At 48.8% G+C, this 13,044-nt stretch overlaps 2 protein-coding genes and 1 non-coding gene across 3 annotated transcripts; 1 reads left to right on the top strand and 2 right to left on the bottom strand.

Moving 5' to 3' along the window:
* The first annotated feature begins 4,752 nt into the window (after nt 1-4,752).
* LOC100284345 (sec12-like protein 2) lies at nt 4,753-8,864 on the top strand. Its single transcript, NM_001157240.2, has 10 exons — nt 4,753-5,162; nt 5,238-5,332; nt 5,974-6,124; nt 7,309-7,400; nt 7,492-7,591; nt 7,675-7,750; nt 7,840-7,960; nt 8,064-8,180; nt 8,264-8,331; nt 8,430-8,864. Exons 1-10 carry the CDS (start codon nt 4,902-4,904, stop codon nt 8,528-8,530), a joined length of 1,182 nt encoding a protein of 393 aa, NP_001150712.2. The 5' UTR covers nt 4,753-4,901; the 3' UTR covers nt 8,531-8,864.
* Nucleotides 8,865-9,903: 1,039 nt separating this feature from the next.
* LOC100191865 (putative RING zinc finger domain superfamily protein) lies at nt 9,904-11,480 on the bottom strand. The gene has a single exon (NM_001137289.1). It carries the CDS (start codon nt 11,393-11,395, stop codon nt 10,223-10,225), a length of 1,173 nt encoding a protein of 390 aa, NP_001130761.1. The 5' UTR covers nt 11,396-11,480; the 3' UTR covers nt 9,904-10,222.
* Nucleotides 11,481-12,572: 1,092 nt separating this feature from the next.
* Nucleotides 12,573-12,645, bottom strand: TRNAA-AGC (transfer RNA alanine (anticodon AGC)). Its single transcript has one exon. It is a non-coding gene; the product is annotated as a tRNA-Ala (tRNA).
* Between the last annotated feature and the right edge of the window lie 399 nt (nt 12,646-13,044).

Here is a 13,044-nt window from a genome sequence, read left to right as displayed (position 1 = left end):
CCGACATCCTCGGCCTAGACGCCTGGCCGCTGGGAAAGCAGATGAGGGGTCAGCGACGGTAGGGGTTCCTAGCGTGTGGGAGGGGGGCGAGCGATGAGGGGTAGGCGGCAGCTCGCGTGGAGGGTTGACGGGAGGCACGACGGCGGCGGCGGTTGCAGGGGTTGCTCGCGTGGACCGAAGAGTGGTGGGCGACGAGCAGGGAGATGTATGTGGGCGTGGGCAGCATCCGACGGACGACCAAAACGGAGGCGGGAGAGAATAGACGGTTGAGATCGTCGGAAGGTAGAACACAAGGGAGGCAGGCTACCCCTTGTAGTCTTAATAAGTAGTAATATATATATATATATATATATATATATATATATATATATATATATATATACTATAAAAATTAATGTTTTGCTGTATATATTAATTTGATTAAAGCTACAAACATTTCGTTTTCAGAAAGTGAAGAAAACGACACTTAATTAATTTAGAACGGATCAGAGGAATTGTTATATATTGAGTGCCCGACGCTATGCATCACACGTATTTTGCAAGACGTCATGCGAGATAATTAAAACTAGTGGGAAAAGCAGCAAGGAGTGGGTTGGTTTGGTTCCACACTTCCACAGGATATGCATGGCCGCCCACATGCAAAAGAATAATAATGCACGGCTAAATAAACTACGTGGCCCGCCCGCGCGCGCGGGACGAAGTTACTGCAGAGGCAAACGCTGCATGCATGCATGATGGGGGTCCAAAGCTGCAGTTATTCACGAAAGTGCCGTATACTGGTCGTCCTCTTCTTCTCCCCGGCATATATTGGCTCAAAAGAGTAGCTCACCGGCGCCGGCGCCGCCGTACTATGTGAACTTCGCAGAGCCCCTGAGCATGACCACACTTTTTTCTCAACTACCCGATGGAGAAGAACAACGTGATCGAGATCTCCTTGTGGGAGCAGGCCGACAACACCATCTCCCCACGGACTCGACGTTCTCAGCGCTCAAGAAGTCCACCTTCTCCGATCTCACCTCCGACCAGCTCGAGACACTGCTCCTATTCCACGCGCTCTCCAAGTTCCTACTGACCGAGTTCAAAAACCTGAACTCGCTCAACCCGGTGGATAGCTTCATGGGTCGCCCTACACGCTAAACCTCACTGCCGATATGCATGGTCGACAACTCGACATGTATGTGCAGTCCATGTGATCCAGGCCCAAGATCGCCAGTGGCGGAGCGGCAGTTATGGCGCACTATGCCTGCGCCATACCTAGTGTTTGAACTTGCTCTTCTGGGCAAGTTGATCCAACAGAGAAGTGGAAAGAGTGCAAACAAGGTTTAACTCGAGATGACAATTGTTCTGTTAATTAATCCAGTCTCTTAAGGTCACTGTACGGGGGTATTTATAAGTGTCCAACGTCCCAATGTAAGGACGTTTATGCCCTCGGGCACCTGGACTATCCCCAGAATATTCTCAAAAGGGAGGGTTACAGACCGTCATTACAGAAAAGCTATTACAAATCAGACTCGTAACACGCTTCTCCGTACGGGACCTGTTACAGTGGACCGAATCCCACGTAGGTCTCCAGGTCGGGTGAGGACGTGAGATAGAGAGACTTCGTCGTAGGCCTTCGTCTCGCAGTGAGGAGGACGAAGGGTGGGCCTACACACAGTTCAATCAAAATGATTTATCGAATTTTGCAAAGTACGTAGAAAGGCAGCATGCGTTTGAAACAACAATTACCTCTTTCCTGAAACAACCCCCCCCCCCCCCCCCCCCAAACAGTCAGGAACATCTTGATGGGTAGTGTTTGGAGTCCTTGTTTTCATGCTTGAATAGAATAGTCGTTCTACCTTGTTTGCTTGAATAGAACAGGCGTACAGAAGGGTCTAGTTTCCCTTTTTATCTTGTTAGCAACTGCATTTCTTTCAGCTCGGAGCTGTTCAACATCGATCCTGCCATCTGCCACAATTAGGAATATCTGAAAACAGTTAAGAGCCAACCAAAACCAACAATAAATTAGAAGAACATATACACTTGCACTCAGAGATGGCCAAATGGGCGGCACGGCACGGTTAGGGCACGGCCCGTTTAGCCCGTTTAATAGCCGTGCTGTGCCGACACGGCACTAGTGCCTGAGGCCAGGCCCAAGCACGGCACTAAGCCTGCTTAGCCGTGCCGTGCCGGCCCGTTTAGCCCATATAGCCCGTTTAGCCCATATAGCCCGTTTAGCACTACACCACAGAATTTTAGTCAAATATTCACAAACACAGTTAAAACATACTAAAATAGTTAATATTGAATTGTTTAGTGCAATGGCTGACTCATTAAAAACATATTTAGGTAAAAACTCACCCTTATGAGAAAACCCTAGATAAGAAAAAAGATTACAGCACACAGCTAACTAGTTGTGTTTGAATCTAATCATGCATAATCGTGCCTAACCGTGCCTAGGGGCTAATCGTGCCGTGCCCGTGCCAGCCCAGCGTGCCTGATGCTCGGCCCAGGCACGACACTACCTATCGGGCCGTGCCGGCACGGACCCGACACCAGTCGTACCGTGCCGTGCCCAGGCACTACGGGCCGTGCCGTGCTCCGGGCCGGCCCGATTAGCCCGGCTCGGCTGGCCATCTATGCTTGCACTACAATTCAATAATTGTCTGATGTAATGCAAAACAAGGTATATCTCAAAAGAGAGATCCATAAAAAGTACTGGCAATTGATTTCTTAAAATGTACTGCAAGACAATTTTTTAGCATTGGATCTGCATGCCACTCAAGTTGTATGATTGAATGAAAATTCGATGGATAAAAGAACTGTGAATTATCCAAAAGACAAAAGTTAAGTCATATGACACATATTCTTCCAATATTTTATCCTGATCTATGTTCAGTCTTTTGAGTTCTGTTTCTAACTTTTTTTTGCCAAGACAAATATAGAAGACAGGGCAGCCACGCCGACTAGTCACTAAAACCACACCAGGTCATTAAACTATATCTTTTGAATGCATTGGTAGGAGTTTTGCCTTTCAACGACTCAGTTTTAAGGACAATCCGATCCGAAACCTATACAGACCGCGCAAACAACCTAGACAACTGCAACCCCACACACAAAACTCATCAAAAGTCATCGTTGTTGAGCTCACCACAAGTGACGAGCCGCTCCGACTCCGCTAGACGGGTCGTACATGAACAAAGGAACTCAACGACGCCTACACCAAAAACACCGGTACAGAAGGAGGAAGACTTCGGTACGCCGTCATTGTCAAGCCTCAACACACCCCCACACGAGACAACTCCGATTTTTCACCAACGAACTAGCTCCTCAATCCCGCCCCCCGTAATTGCCAAAGCTCCGAAACAATCCAGCCCACGAAGAACGGGGTTTTACCTCATGTCATTGTCGTCGAGTCATATCCCCGGACACAGCTGCTTCGACTTCACGCTACAAAACCCAATCTCCACTCGCATACCAGACGCCGAGAAGCGAAAGAAACAACCGAAGGCGACGTCGTGGCCAAGACGAACTTCAATAGCAACGCCTTCAGGAGAGAGTGATGTCTTGAACCCCACTGTCGCTTGTCCGAGATGAACCGGGCTTTCGCCCAAAAAGACGTTGTTGGAGAATACGACGTCCTCAACAGGGCAAGCGACGCCACGGGTGTCACCATTACCGAGGCTTTCTCCCAAGATGTCCCTCAACACATCGTCAGGCTAAGACCCCGAGAAAAAGCATGCATCCTCCGTCGTCGCCACCGCCTAGACATCCCGCACTTACCCTTCTAGAGGGCATCGACACGCCGGCTGCCGCAACAGCCGTAAAGCTGCGTCGGCCGCCACCCCTCTGACTAGGCACACTATACCGGGCAACACCTTGCCGCGTGCATCACTCTGACGCACGCTAGAGCCGATGCCGGCAGTTGATGTTGGCCTTGGCACATGCGGCCACCAAAGCCATATGTCGTCGTCGCCACCACCCTGCGCTAGCTTCGGCCATCACTGGACCTCCTCCCCTACGCAGACCATAACCGACAGCCCAACATCGCATCGACAGCACGCGCGTGGCCACTGCCATGCGCATTTGTCTCTACCCACACCTGACGCCGCCGCCTTCACGTGCCACCATATCGCTTATGATTGCGGCCTCCTTATTACCAGGTGCAGCCCTCATTAACGCGCGGCCTCCACGCCACGACGCTCGCCTCCACCCGTGCTTAGCTCCTATAGTGTTTGGTTGAGGAGCCAAGTACAACGGAGTCGTTCCATCCCTGATTCTAGTAACGAAGCCGCTCTGTTCTGTGTTTGGTAAGCTGGAACGGAGCGGCTCTGTTTTTTTGTTTGGTTGCAGAGTGAACTGGAACAGAGCGGCTCTATTTTTTTTCGTTGCAGAGGGAGGCGCGTGAGCTGCTGCGCATGGATGGGAGGGCGAGCTGTACGAGCGGGCTGAGAACGGAGCGGCTCCGTCCCATTGATTTTTTGGAGTAAGATGATTCCAAATCTGTAGAGAATATTTCCTAATTAAAGTCACTCCGTTTTAGTTACTTTGTAACCAAACAACAACAAAACTGGGACAGAACGGCTCCGTTCTACTTGGCTCTTCAACCAAACACTGCCTCGCTCCCTCCACGAAGCAAGAGAGATAGGGTTCGGAGCACTACCTCGGTGCCGCTAAAAGCATCCTGGCCTCCCAGAAAGAGTGTCATTAAAATATTAATTTTAGTGCATTCAAACACACCCTTGACTTGACATATTGTAGTGCAATTTGTTCAATTGGTCAACCGAAACGGAACCTTTTATTTTCCCGTCCCGCGTTCTCCCCCACCGTCCCGCGTCCGCCGTGCCTCCCCACCGGCGGCCACCGCTACCGGCCCACCTATCTCCGGCACCCGGCGCTCCTCACCCTCCCTTCTCCACGCGATGGCGATTCGCCGCGGCGGTAGCCAGTCCTACGGCTTCCCGATCTACTGCGCCGCCTGGCTCCCGCTCGCCCACATCCTGAAGCCCGACCGTCCCGCCGCCGAGGCGGACGCGGATGCCCCCTCACCCTCCCCTCCCCCGCCTCCGATGGTTTTGCTCGGGGGCGGCGGTGGGAAGGGACGGAACGGCGTGCCGAACAAGCTCGTGATGGCGGCCCTCGCCGCCGGCGAAGAGGCCGCGCCGGCCCTCTCCCCCGATACGGTGAGCGATCCGTCCTCCAAGATCCCGTGCGGCCGCGTGTCCCGTGCTGATTTGGCGTTCCGTGGTGGTGGGCAGGTGATTGAGGTGAGGACCCAAGAGGAGGTGCCGTACAGAATGGCCGTACACCCGCGCGGCGACGGCGTGTTCTGCGCTTTCCCCAACGGCTGCAAGTATGCACCCTCCTCCCCTTGGATCATATCTTTGGCGTTTCTACCTGCGCGGCGTTTGCTCCTGTAGCCTGGCTGATGTATTGGTTAGCTCTCAATTTTGATACGCACAAATGATCAGAATGTGGTATATTTGTCCGCTTCATTCGTTGCCTAGTCTAGGTAATGGGTGGTATTCGATATAGACTACTCCATCTGCGAAGATAACATGTAATGTAGAATCTTGCTAGCAACAAGTGACATACTGACATGGCCTGAAGCAAAGGTATTTGCGAATTGTCTTGTATATAGCCTAACCCAGGCTATTCAAGAAGATCACTTATCTACTGTTGATTCCTTCTAGTAAAAGGTGGTATCTTGGGCATGCTTGATTATTTCTGTTTCCCTAGTAATTAATAAATCCCTTATGTTCTGCCTTTTGTGGTCTGACGTGAAGCAGACTTCGTTTTTTCTTAGTTGTTAGTATAGATGTGTTTGTGGTTCAAAAAGTATCAACTCTAAAATGTACATTATATTCTCTACCGTTATCTTATACTCTACAAAAGACAATATTGTCTTGTTTTGTATTCCTGTGAACAGTAAATACTTATACTTGGTCAAAAAGTTGAATTTTCATAATTTTAACTCTGAAAACACTCATGTAGGTTGTATCGATGGGAATCACAGGAAGGAGAGGGGCTACAGAACTTGTCTTTGGAGCCAGACCAGGAAGCTTTAGCGGAGCTGAAAGAAGATGGTTTGCAGTTGGCCATATCCTTCAGTCAAGAAGGTTCAATACTTGCCATTGGTGGTGAAGTAAGTTCATATTATGTACTTCTTTTATTGTATTTTACTTTTTTGTAACTCTTGTTGGTAGGTTTAGTACTCCCTATGTTCCAAATTATAAGACTATATACATAGCGTTTACTATGTATCTATATATATCTAAGAGCATAGCAAAAGTTGTCTCTAGAAAGGCTAAAATGTCCTACAATTTTGAATGGAGGGAGTATTAGCTCTTTTTATTTCTTTTCATATTTGACTTTCTCTGAAGGGAAAACTATAGGCACCTAGAGCACCTAGTTTGGAATGTATTCTAAGTTTCTAAATTTCAACTTCATTTGCTCTTTTGAGTCTGGCATCAAAAAATTAAACAAAATGGCTCAGGAAGATATGTTAGCTTAGTAGTTTCTAGGTATACTAAAAATGTATACTACAGACTATGATCATCATAAGCAACAATTTTTTAGTACCACCAACTAATGTAGCCAAACCATGGTTTTTAAAGTGGTATGGTGAGACAAGGCATTGGACCGCCGTCTGGACGCCTAGGCAGCGCCTAGGCGAGGTAGGCGAGCAAGGCGCCTAGGCGTTGGACCGGCACCTGGATGCTTAGGCGACGCCTTTAAAACAGTGAGCCAAACAGTTAGCTTGTTTTGGCAACTTAATGATCATTTGCTACTATAGTATGTATGTATGGGCGATTCTGATAGTGAGTTGTGGTATCTGAAGAGGTGGGTGTATATTGTTATGCTAGGCAAAGGGACTTGTCCCATGGTCAACTTGGTACCGAAATCTTTGGCTAGAAAGTACAGCTAGCACAGTTTTGAATGAACTTGCTTTTAGTTTATGTCTTTAACGTATGTAGATACCAAATAACATTAAGTAGTTCTTGAGATATGCTTTTTATGATATGTTCTTGTTTTATAATTATACATGTTTGCACCATCACCTTAATTTACTGTTAAAAGCAAAGATATGCTAATCGGTTCTGATAAGTTTTATCTGTTGACTTTTTAATAGCCCTTACCTATTGGCAGAACGGTCTTTAAGCACTGATATTTAATCTTGCTTTTACATTATAAAAAGGCAAATCTGGTTTGCCTCCATTGGTTTTTGTCATGGTTCATATGTGATTCTCTTCTTTCTCTTGGAGTTTCTGTTATGGCACTGAAATCTTATGGTTATTGACATGTTCGTTTATTTCTATTCTTTTGTAGGATGGGCATTTAAGAGTCTTCAAGTGGCCGGCTATGGCGCCTGTTCTCACAGAAACTGATACTAAAACATCAATTAAGGATCTTACCATCAGGTAAACAAATTACCATTAAACTCTCTCTTCGCACTTGAATATTGGTTGTGAGATACTGATGGATTTTCTCTGCTTTGGTCCATGCTTTCAGTTCCGATGAGAGGTTTATTGCCGTGAATAGGAGCAGTGGCCCATGCAGAGTGTGGGATTTGCAGTCATCTGAAGTTGTAGCCAGTCTGCCAAGAGAAGCAGTGAGTTCTTTTCTCGGGCGAAATGCATTATTAGAATGATTCCATGTCTTTGTTTCAATAGAGTTTGATCTGTACATTTCCAGGGGGAAATGTTTGGATTCTGCAGATTTTGTAATAAGGCAGACAACAGTCATGTCCTATTTATAACAGCAATGGAAGGTGACATTAAGGTTTACGTTGATCTAGTTACAAACTGAATTAGGCAACAAGCTTAAGGTTTGGCAATACCTGAGTAATATTTTTTTTAGGTGATTATGGAAAAATAGTATCTTGGAATACTACCTCATGGACAAGAACAGGATCAAAGAAAATAACTCGTGAGGCAATTTCAGCGTTTGCGGTGTCGCCCAACGGTGCTCTCCTTGCAATGTGAGATTGGAAATATTCCTTTGGTTTTATTTATAATCATCTTGTAGACATAGCGTGGCTGTATTTTCTTAAAAAAAATTATTTGTCTGCCTTTGGTTTCTAGTGGAACAATCGAAGGAAGCGTGGTCATAGTCGACTCAAAAGACATGCGGACACTTGTAACAGTTAAAAAGGCCCATCTTGGTGTTGTGACTACACTGTCCTTCTCTCAGGATTCAAGGTTAGTATCTTTAACTTCGAGTTGACAAATCTAAAGGGAAAAAAAATGCAATTTCTCAATGTAGTTGCTCTACATCATCCCAGAACATTGCTGTCAACTTCCTTTGACTCTACTGCAAGGGTGACGTACGTTGGTTCCCCGAAGAGTAATGGTATGCTGCACCTTTCAATCATAGATTTGCTTTTTTTTTTTCTCCCAGCCATTCCTTGCAAGCCCTATACTAAAAAACGGATGGTTGTTTACTGACAGGAACAAGTATATGGCCCATCCTACTAGTTATCATTCTTGCAGTTTTAGTGTACTACTGTATGCAGCACAAAGAAGACATTCTGGCGATGTTGCCGCGTTGAGATAGATTTCTGTTGAGCCCCACCGCTCCCCTGACTGATCTACTCTACTGGACATATTAGTAGTGTTGCTTCAGAGATTGGACAAGTTTTGGACTTAGGTCAACTTCATTATTTTCTCAAGGATACAACAATACAGCAAAAGGTGTTGAGCCCTTTCATGTTTGTAGTAGAAAGGGTCATGTACTCAGGTTGTCCAAGTTTTGTAAGTTGATGATGGCCGCAAGTGATAGTCATCTGTGTTTATGTTTAATCATGCCGCACTTGTGAGTTGCAAGGAGATCGTCCCAAGAGTCCAATACAGTGAGTTGCAAGGAGAACAATCTGTGTTTGGATGACCTTTTTTTTGCGTTGGAACTTGCAAATGTCTTGTTGCCCTTGCTAGGTTTGCTGAACTCAATGGTGTCATCTTTGGTTACTATCCCCAAGACCAATACTGCGCGTGTACTCAGCAGTGAAGTGCACTACAGTCAGACGAACCTTCTGAGTTCTGAGTGTCAAAAGGGTCAAAGGCGTGAGGTGTGTTGTGTTGTGTGCATGACCTTAATCCTCAATGAACCTAAAAGAATCGTGAGAGGTACACCGCACACCTAACTTTTTACATATTGTGTTGCGTTGGAAGGTGATTGCCTGCCCATCCCAGAAGGAAGAAGCTTCACCCACAGGCCACAGCGAGCCAGCCATCAGCAGCACAGGCACACACTGCCAGCATCCACATCTCATTTGATGACCAACAGCGACGCAGAACAGCCGTCCGGTCCAAGCAATTGATGCACACTGCCTCGACAGGCGACTGGGCAGAACTACCCTGCCTACTTCAACCTCACACCATTAGCGTTGGAATTTTTAAATGAGGTGTTAGTGCCCTGACAGAGACATGGCAATGCAGGTGAGACGGCCTGTCAGATGGAACTTTGTCCATAATCCTAACCTCTAGACATACCAGGTTTAGTGGGTGTTTGGCACTGCTCTAGACTCTAGGTTTCAGCTTCATCGTGAAGCTGTGATGTATAATATAAATTTAAATTGCTTTAAAAATTATTAATCTAAATACAAAATAAAATTGCTTATCTAAGCTTCTTCTAACTGTATATAACTTCAGCTTAACGATCTTCTGAAGCTCTTCATCGACCTCACCAAATTTTGAAGCTCAAGTAATAGTAAACAGGGCCTTAAAAGGCCATGTTTGATACAGAGAAACTAGATAGGAGTGAAACAAATCTGAGCAACATATAACTTCAGATCATTCATGTACCCATAACGAACATGAGTGATCTCTTAGGCTATGTCGATTGGAGAGGATTAAATACCTTCCTATTCAATTTTGAATAGCCCCTCCAATTCCCTTCGTTCCGCTCCAAAACGAACATGCCCTTACACGTATCTTACACATGTATTCGTGCTGTAAATTTCGCATACAAAACTACTTCCGTCAAGGATTCTTTCTTACTTACAATTCCTGACGCTCCGCAGTGCATGCACAGGCTCACGAGTTATTTACTTGTTACTGCTGACGAAGCGATTATACAAGAAACATGGAAAAGATATCATTTTTTACCTTCTCATGTCTCGTGCCCGGCACACACAAAAACTTGGCAAACCAACACCAACCTTCACTCCTCCAAGCTCCCAGCTCCCAAAGCTGCAAGTTTCACCAGACCACCGATGGCCTCGTCGTCGGCCTCAGTCGGTTCGCTATGACGTCTCGTCGGCGCTGACGCCGGGCGCCGACGGCCCCGGCCTTGGCGGCAAGCGCTGGCAGGTAGCGGCGCCGAACGAGGCGGACCGGTGTACCCCGACCCCGGCCATCTCCAGCGCGTCCGAGAGCTTGAGGAGCCGCCTGATCTTGCCGAGCCCCGTCACGTCGTCCTCGCCGTCGCGGAAGCTGCTCGACGCCGGCGCACGCAGCGGGACGTCCGGCCACGCCCGCCGCGGCAGCGCCGCCATGGACGACGCGGCCCGCCTGACGGCCCGGTCAGGAAAGCCGCCGCCGCGCGCGGGGTCCTGTGTTTGAACGCCACCGATGACGGCGCCAGCAGCAGGGTTACCCTCTTCCCGGCGCCCGGACGTTCCCGGTGCGGGGTTGGGGTTAGCGGCGGCGGCGGCGACCTGCACGGGCGCGCGGCAGAGCGGGCAGTTGACGTGGGCGCGGAGCCAGGTGTCGATGCAGGCGCGGTGGAAGGCGTGGGCGCAGCGCGGCAGCAGGCGCAGCGTCTCGCCGTGGCGGAACTCCGCGAGGCACACCGCGCAGCTGCCGCCGCCGTCGGAGCTGGCGCCGGCGCCGCGCTTCTTGGCGTCGTACACGACCGCGGCGATCGCCGAGATGGCGCGCTCGTCGAGGCCCTTGGTGCGTATGTACCACACGTGGTGCACGCCGCCGCCGGCGGCCTCCTCGTCCTCCCCCTCGCCGGCCTGCTGCGCCACCGCGCCAGCCAGAACCTGGCCCCCTCCCGTCTCGGCGTGGTGGGCCAGCGGCGCGCCTTGCGCCCGCCGCCGCCGCGCGACCAGGCAGTGGACGAGCAGCGCGAGCAGGAGGACCGCGGACACGGTGAGGAGCGACGCCGAGAGCGCGACGAGCGGGGTCGGGAGCCGGCTCGAGCGGAGGCGCACGGTGGCCCCAGGGGACGGCGGAGGCGGCGGCTGGCACTGGGGCAAGTAGGCGCACGGGCCGGAGCAGCCGTCGCCGCAGAAGAGGAGCGGAGGGGACGTGGCGACGCCGCCGCCGGGGTCCCCGTCCCGCTGAGGCAGCGGCCCAATCGGCCTGGGCCTCTTGGTGGGCTTGGGCTTAGGCGGCTTCGGCTCTGGCTTTCGCCGCGGCAGCGGCTTCTCCTCCTCCTCCTCCTCCGGCAGCGGCAGCGGCGGCGGCATGGAACGGATCGCCTTGACGCGTGCCCTGCCGTGCCGTGTGAGACTCGACGCGGTGTGTGTGTGTGGTCGCGCTACTCGACTCGGCCTCGCCTTGTGTTGTTGTTGTTCGATGTGAATGCGGTGGTGATGTGGTGGAAGGGTGACCTGTGAGATTTGTCATGGAAGTCTGTCCATGTAAAAAAGATGAAAATGATTTTGACGGAGATTATGACACTACTGGACTACTATACGCATGAGTGGTTTAAAATAAAAGCCAGGAGTTAGAAAGCAGCTTTCATGGAATATCTTGCTCAGTTGACAGTGGGGACTGGGGTCAGGTCAGTGCTTTTTTAAGCACGATTTCTTTTGCATTATTTATCCCGGGACAAGACGAGCAAGGTTAATGATATAGATTATAGTAGGCTTTTTATAATATAATACTGTCATGCCACATGTTACCAACTAAAAAAATCAGTAATATAATAACTAGCTCACGATACAAATGGTACGTTTAATACTTGGTCTCTCTGTTCCTCTTATAAATTATTTAAAGCTAGTTTAGAAATCTCATTACACCAAATTTTCATTTTTCTAAGAAAAAAATAGTTTATTTTTCCTTTGGAAATATAAATCGCTCGGTAAAATGGAGCTCTCAAACTAGTCGTGTAAGAGTAGTTTTGTGAGCGGTCTTTTTTAGCTGGCTACTAGCGAGCAGGCTTATTCTCTCTAATTCTCTCCTTTTTTTTATATATAGTTTACTATGAATTTGATGTGATATGTATAGCAAAAACAGAGTAGCTTGCGGGTTAGCAGAAGCAGGATATTAAGTGATGGGGTGGTGGAACAAATCCCATTTTAAATAGGAACGGGCAACGGCAGCAGCAGCAGTAGATATATTGTTGTGGTTGGGTGTTTGTTGGCCGTTGGCACAAACAAGGTAGATTTATGGCCGATTGACCATGCTCTGCCTGGGACGAGTGGCCCACCCGCACTCGCGCGACGCGTCCCGCTACCGGCCCCACGTGCCCATGCGCTGTGTCTGTGCCGGCGGCCTGACGGGTGGGACTCCTGTACTAGGTGGGGCTGCCTCTGTGGGCCGTTTTAGGGAGAACGATAACAAAAGCTCTTGGGCCGGGTTCTGGTAACGAACGCCCATATGTACAATGGTAATGCCACGAAGCCCAAAACAAAAAAAAAATGGAGATGCGGGGTATCGATCCCCGTACCTCTCGCATGCTAAGCGAGCGTTCTACCATCTGAACTACATCCCCATTTACGTTACGTTGGAAACTGAGTTAGATAATAAAGAGATACATGGAAAGCCGACGGCGGGATACCATTGCGACCTGCGGAGCTGTGGCTGCCGCTCGACGCTTGCGAGTTGCGTTTCCATCGCCAGTCCCCATCCAATACCTGGGAAGAGAGATCGGCGAGTTGCGTCGCCAATTACGTCTTTCCCTGTATCTCTACTATACTTTACTAGTTTCAAGGGTCGTACTACGTCATTTTTTACATAAAGACTCTACATTTCTTTCAAATCAACTCAATATAAAATGTTAAAAAGCGGTGTAAAAGATAGGGTTTGAACCCGCATTCCCACTGGACGAAGCTGTCTAACCAATAGAACATCATGCTTATGTGTTTATAATATCGAATATAAATTATATATA

Source organism: Zea mays, chromosome 2 (assembly GCF_902167145.1).
Source record: "Zea mays cultivar B73 chromosome 2, Zm-B73-REFERENCE-NAM-5.0, whole genome shotgun sequence".
Taxonomy (NCBI): domain Eukaryota; kingdom Viridiplantae; phylum Streptophyta; class Magnoliopsida; order Poales; family Poaceae; genus Zea; species Zea mays.
Note: the sequence above shows the minus strand (reverse complement) of the source record. Positions and strands in the feature narration are given on the sequence as shown.

Excerpts from the sequence above, each read along its gene's own strand:
- LOC100284345 (NM_001157240.2), top strand. The coding sequence starts at position 4,902 with ATGGCGATTCGCCGCGGCGGTAGCCAGTCCTACGGCTTCCCGATCTAC. Across the intron at positions 7,401-7,491 it reads ATTAAGGATCTTACCATCAG|TTCCGATGAGAGGTTTATTG; the intron begins GTAAACAAATTA and ends CCATGCTTTCAG. Across the intron at positions 7,751-7,839 it reads ATTTATAACAGCAATGGAAG|GTGATTATGGAAAAATAGTA; the intron begins GTGACATTAAGG and ends TATTTTTTTTAG.
- LOC100191865 (NM_001137289.1), bottom strand. The coding sequence starts at position 11,395 with ATGCCGCCGCCGCTGCCGCTGCCGGAGGAGGAGGAGGAGGAGAAGCCG.